This window comes from Mus musculus, chromosome 4 (genome assembly GCF_000001635.26).
Source record: "Mus musculus strain C57BL/6J chromosome 4, GRCm38.p6 C57BL/6J".
NCBI classification, from domain to species: Eukaryota; Metazoa; Chordata; class Mammalia; order Rodentia; family Muridae; genus Mus; species Mus musculus.
In genome coordinates this window covers 123,875,317-123,881,294 of record NC_000070.6, presented here as the reverse complement: position 1 = coordinate 123,881,294, position 5,978 = coordinate 123,875,317, and the positions used below count along the sequence as shown (strand labels likewise).

The 5,978-nt window shown below is 48.0% G+C and overlaps 1 protein-coding gene across 1 annotated transcript; it reads right to left on the bottom strand.

The window, feature by feature from the left end:
- Window positions 1–712: 712 nt before the first annotated feature.
- Window positions 713–4,191, bottom strand: Gm31309 (predicted gene, 31309). The gene is made up of 2 exons (XM_017320503.2): window positions 2,661–4,191; window positions 713–926 (listed from the first exon to the last, which is right to left on the bottom strand). Exon 1 carries the CDS (start codon window positions 4,109–4,111, stop codon window positions 2,864–2,866), a length of 1,248 nt encoding a protein of 415 aa, XP_017175992.1. The 5' UTR covers window positions 4,112–4,191; the 3' UTR covers window positions 713–926; window positions 2,661–2,863.
- Window positions 4,192–5,978: the final 1,787 nt, after the last annotated feature.

Sequence of the window (5,978 nt, the reverse complement as noted above, 5' to 3'; positions counted from 1 at the left end):
TTAGCTAGACAAAGGGAGTAAGTTGTAAGACTCTTGTCAGACTGTGAGCATGGCCATTCTTTTCTTTCCCTCCCTCCCTCTCTCCCTCCCTCCCTCCCTCCCTCCCTCCCTCCCTTCCTCCCTTCCTTCCTTCTTTCCTTCCTTCCTTTATTCATTTCTAATGAGCAAAACATGGTCACCTCTCTGATTGTACTCAGGAAGCATACATAAGCTATCTTCAGGATGTGCTCAGACATGATCAATCTCAAATCAAGCAATGGTGGCATACACCTCTAATCCCAGCACTTGAAAGGCAGAGGCAGATCCACAGGATCTCTGTGACTTTGAGGTCAGCCTGGTATACTGGCTGATCAAGGGTGCCAGGAACCAGGCTCTTCCCCTAGTGCCCATGTGAATGCAAAAAGTCAAGAATTACTAGACTAGAGGCTGGGTCTGTGGTTTCGTGGGACGAATATAGGCATACGTGTCTCCCATCCCCTAAACCACAGAGAAAGTGACTAGGGAGGCTTACCTCGGGATCTCAGCGCTTACTAGGCGGAGGCAGGAGAGTCAGGGATCAAGATCATCCACAGCTACATAGACACAGGCCAGGCTAAGCTATATAGACCCTTGTCATGAAAAAAGAATTAACAGAGGAATCAAAATGAAAAAAAGAATTAACAGAAAAGTAATTATCCTTTAAACACTAAGAAATGGATGCTAGGGACAAGTCTTACATACCAACACTCAAAAAGATTTATTAAAAATTCTGAAAATTATTCTGATACATCTGATTATAAATTTCTGACTACAAATTTCAGGACTGGGATATAAGCATATTTCACCAAAAGTTCTCTAGTCAAGTACTAAGTCCATCCAGTAAGCTGTGCCACCGCGTCACCACGTCCAGGCTTTGCTATGGAATCAGTGTGTCCAATCTATTACCCCTAAAACACAAAACAGAAAAATTATGTTAGCATAGAAATAACGGACAGGGAGAGGGCTATTCTAGGACTCTCAGTGGTTAAAAGCACTGGCTGTCCTGCCAGAGGACGTATACTGAATTCCCAGCACCCACATGGCACTCACTACACTGTGTAACTACAGGGGCAAATCCGTGTATATGTGTGTGTGTGTGTGTGTGTGTGTGTGTGACCTATATCCAAGTAATATTATAATATTTAAAATATTAATATTAAATATTAATAATACAAGTAATATTTAAAATAGCCCATCAATGATTGCACCCAAAAATCTGCCAAACTAAGTCATAGACAAGCAAGAGGCAAAGTAGGCTCAACCCCAGTCCCACCCCAAGAGTAAGCAGCCTCCTAAAGACTCCCCAAAGCAAAATGAGGAAGGCCCAGCAGTGCAAGAGACTTAGTGGTTGACTTACTTGTTTAAAAGAAGCACCCTATGGCCATGCCACGGCACTGTAACCTTTCCTTTTGGAACAAGCAGTGTCCATACGCTGTTTTTCCTATGCCTCTCACTGTGAGTAACTGCCCTGCCTCTGCCTCGCCTCCTCATCCATCCACCACATGAGTGGCCTCCATCCTCACAGCTCTTGGAGGCCAGGCTTCCAAGTGATCAATGAAATGGGTGGATGGAACTGACCCATGGCCACCTCTGCCTAAGGCACACTTCTTGCCCAACCGCACGTGGATGGTGGCTGTGACCTTTTATCTGGCTGGGTTTCTTAAATGCTCCATCATTTCAAGCTAAAAGCCAGGACAGGGAAGTTCATCAGCTGGGGATGGATCACTGCAGTGCCTCCATGTGTCCATCTACTCCACGGCCCTGGGTGGCACCAAGGCACTGGCCTCCTCCAAATAAAGTAGGTAGGTAACCAACTCTCGGCAGCCAGAACCCTTGGTCTGGAATCTCACAGCACCACATTGTCAGCCTGATTTCCTAAGGCCTTAGAGTTGCCAGGCAGGCCTGACTCTCTAGTCAGCCCATGGAGACTCTGATGAACAGTTTAAACAAGTGAGAATTCTCTGTCTTCGGGGTCCTGCCCTACCCAGGCTATGCTACAGGATCCACCACAGTCCAAAACCAGGAATTAGAGAGAGAGAGAGAGAATGAGAAAAACAAGAACAGGTGCCAGCTACATTGAGAGCCGAAGATCTGGAATGAAACAATCACTTTCATCAGGGCCTAAGAATCAAACTCATCCCAGCCCTTCGTAATACATCTACATAATCCAAGGAGCCAGTGTGTTGTAGAGGCAGAGGATCAAAGATGATAATACCTACAAGGGCATCCCTCCAAAAAGGTCTCAAGGGCAAACTGCTGAGTAGAAATTCTTTCCCTCAAAGGATCTTCTTGTACCAAAGACTTTCCCCCAGAGCTGGAGATTACAACTTCTGAAAGGGTCTGCTAGGCTAAACTCAGAGCTGGGGCAGCTCCAAGGGATCTGGAGCTGGGCTGTGGGTCCCAGTGACAGACTCAAGGGCAGCAGCTGAGGGATACTCCCAGGCCCTCAGAAGGACCTCCTAGGGCAACTTTGGTGAGAGAGATCCACCCTAAAAAGGATGGTCTAGCCTGAGACCAGGCAAGGGTGCCCAGCAGACACTTGAGGACAAACTTTCAGAAAGACTTCAGGAATGGGGTGTTCTCTAGGGACCTCATCTGAGGCCAATGGCTGCAGGCAATGACCAGGATCAGAGAAGACTCACCAGTGTGATGTCCCAGGAAATTCCCTAGAGGGATGATGGCCATAGTCTCAGGAGGGCCAGCCAGAAGAGGAGAGATCTAGGGTGCCCTGTAGGGGTTGTCTGGGAGGCCTTGGGATTTGAGCAGGCTATTGCCCTGGCCAGAAACCATAGCCTCAGGGCCATAATGGAGATCTTTAATGTTCTTGAGACAGAAAAATAGGGTTTTAAAAACTTGATCTGCCTGTGGGAAAGCTCAACTTCCCCTGGTCACTGTGGACTTTAGAACAGGTCTTTCGAGGAGATTGTTCACGCTTGGCCAGTGTGATTGGGGAACCCCAGACTGTGGGGTCCCACCACTGCCTCCTCAGCTTTCTTTTCTCCATGTTTAACTCGTTTCCTGGGACCTTCGTATTGTGAACATCCTGAGCCAGTGGCTGTAGGTTCTGTCTGCGTGTTCTGGGGCCTGACTTGGAATGATGGTCTCTGGGCGACAGCTCCAAGGCTTGGGTTTTTTTCTTGTCCAGTAGACGGGTTCCTCCCACAGGCGCTGGGCCCAGATCCCACAGTTTTTTCTGAAGGAATGCCTTTTCTTTTGAAAACTGGGACTGGGCCTCCCTTTCTTTAGGGTTAGCTCTCATCTCCTTAACTTTCTCCTTTGGTGTCTGTATTTCTTCCTTCAGGCTCTCCTCCAAACTATACATGCTCATTTCCTGCACTGGTGACCTTGGTTTCAGGTAGATCTTTTTTCCCTCAAGGACATGGCCTTCAAGATTGCCTTCAGGTTTGGGGCAGTAGGACACCATTTGTAGGCCTTTCCTTGGTGATGCAATGCTGTATCTTAAGTCTATGTCCTTCCACAAGTCCTTATGTAACTGACCTTGAGGGCTTTGAGGTTTGTTCCCTGGGTTATTTGCCTGATTAGAGAATGCCATTGTCCCCTCTTTCCCCTGGGTCTCTACTGGTGCTCTTGCCTCAAGAGTTTTCTCTGTCCATGCCTCCTTTGGATTTCTAAGGGAACCTCTTCTGGTCTCTAACTCCAGACGTTTAACAAAGCTTTGTAATCTCTCTCTGATGGGTAACGAGGAAAGGCCCTCCGTGGCAGGGGTCCTGTACCTGCCAGCAGAGACCGCCCGGAGTGGGTGATGTTCTCCTTCCTTTGGTTTCTGGAGAAGAGGGAGCGACACTGCCTGGCTTGCCTGCAGAGCATCCAGACTTCTACAGGTGGATTGGGAGGTCTGGCCGGCTTTGACTTCCTGAGCAGCCAAATGTGCCCTAGTGGTTTCACAAAGTGCATGGCTGCCCAGTCTTCTGGTGCTGCCAGTGGCATTCTGTCTTCTGTGTGAGACAAGCTCTCGCCAATTCATTTTTCTCTCACACCCCTGGAGACTAGGGCCTTGTCCCTCCTTGTCCCTGGCTGACCCCACACTGTGATGGGAGAGCCCTTCAGTATTTAGTTTTCTTCTCTCTGGCATGATCTGTCTACAAGATAAGTACTCTTTGACGTTCACTACCAGCCTCTGCTATCAACGCTCCACTGTTGTCCTGGGTTTGGAGAAAATGAACTCTCTGGTGAATCATAGCCTTAGCTACCCTGCCTGTCTATGATGCAGTGGGCGGGGCTAAGATCTAGGGAAAGCATCAGCCTATGGAGGGCACAGGCATTGTACAGACAGGTGGGAGGTGAGCTGTGGAAGGCTGATCACTAGGCGCACAGGAGGAGCTGATGGAGAGTCACAGAATGGTTGGCCTGGGCTGTTGGGGCTCTCGGCACACAGGCTTTGAGTCTAAGAACTCTCGTGGAAGGATCAGGTGACCCTGAGTGATAAGGGCTTGTCGCAGAAGCCTGATAACCTGAGTCAGTTCTCAGAAACCCTAAGTGGTAAGCCAAAACCAGCACTTGACCATTTTCCTTTGACCTCCATGTGTGTGCTGAGACCTCTGTGGTCCTGTATTCTCATATTCAGCTCTCCTCCATTGTATTAATAGTGATAAAATACATAAGACAAATTAACCCTGGTAACAAACTGTGTAGAACAAGCCTGGAGAAAAAAAAGACACATTTTAGATGTCAACCATTTCTGTCCTAACCCAAAGGGATAGGAAAAGCTTGAAGGACTCCCAACAGCTGCTGGAACCACTTCCTTGGCAAGATATTCTCAGAGCTTCCCACCTGGGCCAGCGTCATCTGCTTCCCCTGCTCTGGTGAAGCATTTCAAGTCTGTTTTAGGTTCAAGAACATTTCCCCACAGTAAAGTTCTCTCCGATGGGTGCACTTCATTTACTCTGAGGACTTTGGGTTCCCTTTGAGCTATTTTGGTGCCGCCTGTTGGTCAGCCTTGTCTCTGAGGATGCTCTGAGACATTCTTGTTTGCAGAGCTATTTTCGAGCTGTCAGGCCATTTGAATGGTGGGCTCTAAGCTATCTAGGTGTCTATTCTGTGACAGGAAAGGGTTCTCAGGCTCTCAACTCAGTCACTGGGTGTTAAACCAATAGAGACAGAGGAACAAGGATGCCAAGCAGATCTCTGATGTGATTGATGTAACCATCAAAAGATGGAGTCTGCCGGGCGTGGTGGTGCACGCCTTTAATCCCAGCACTCGGGAGGCAGAGGCAAGTGGATTTCTGAGTTCGAGGCCAGCCTGGTCTACAAAGTGAGCTCCAGGACAGCCAGGGCTATACAGAGAAACCCTGTCTTGAAAAAAACAAAAAAACAAAAACAAAAAACAAAAAACAAAAAAAAACTAACCAAACAAACAAAAAGACTGGAGATGGGACTCAGTGGCTAAGAGACTCTATCTGAAATGATAACTCGTTCAAGTGTTAACCTGGAGCTGGTTTCCTCCTGAAATGGCTGAATCTGACATTCAAGTGTTAATTCTAGAAACTGAGACTGACAAAAACAAGCCCTTTACTGAGTTTCCAAGAGAGATAACCTAAAACCTGATGTTGAAAGTGTTCATTCTATGCTTTTATCCAATTCTCAAAAACCCCGTAGAAGGTCAAAAATGTCAATTTCACACTCAATTCCAGGACAGTGTGGCTATGAGGCAGGCCAGCACTATCACGTCAGGACTTATGGTAGCATCAGAGCAGTGAAGGGCTGCGGTCTCTCTGTGGGAGTAGACACCATGTACCATGGTGCGGGTGACGAGAGAGGTTTACGGGGAGCAGGAGGGAATTTGGGGGATGGAAGATTCCATCTGCGGATCTGATCCCCGAAGTCTCACAGGAAGTTGGTAGATGGATCTCTTGTCAGGAGCTCCCTGACCCTAGCCGCCCAGGAGGTTATCTCAGGTCAGCTCTCCTGACTGGAGCTTCTCGGCCCACCTGAATAGAGTC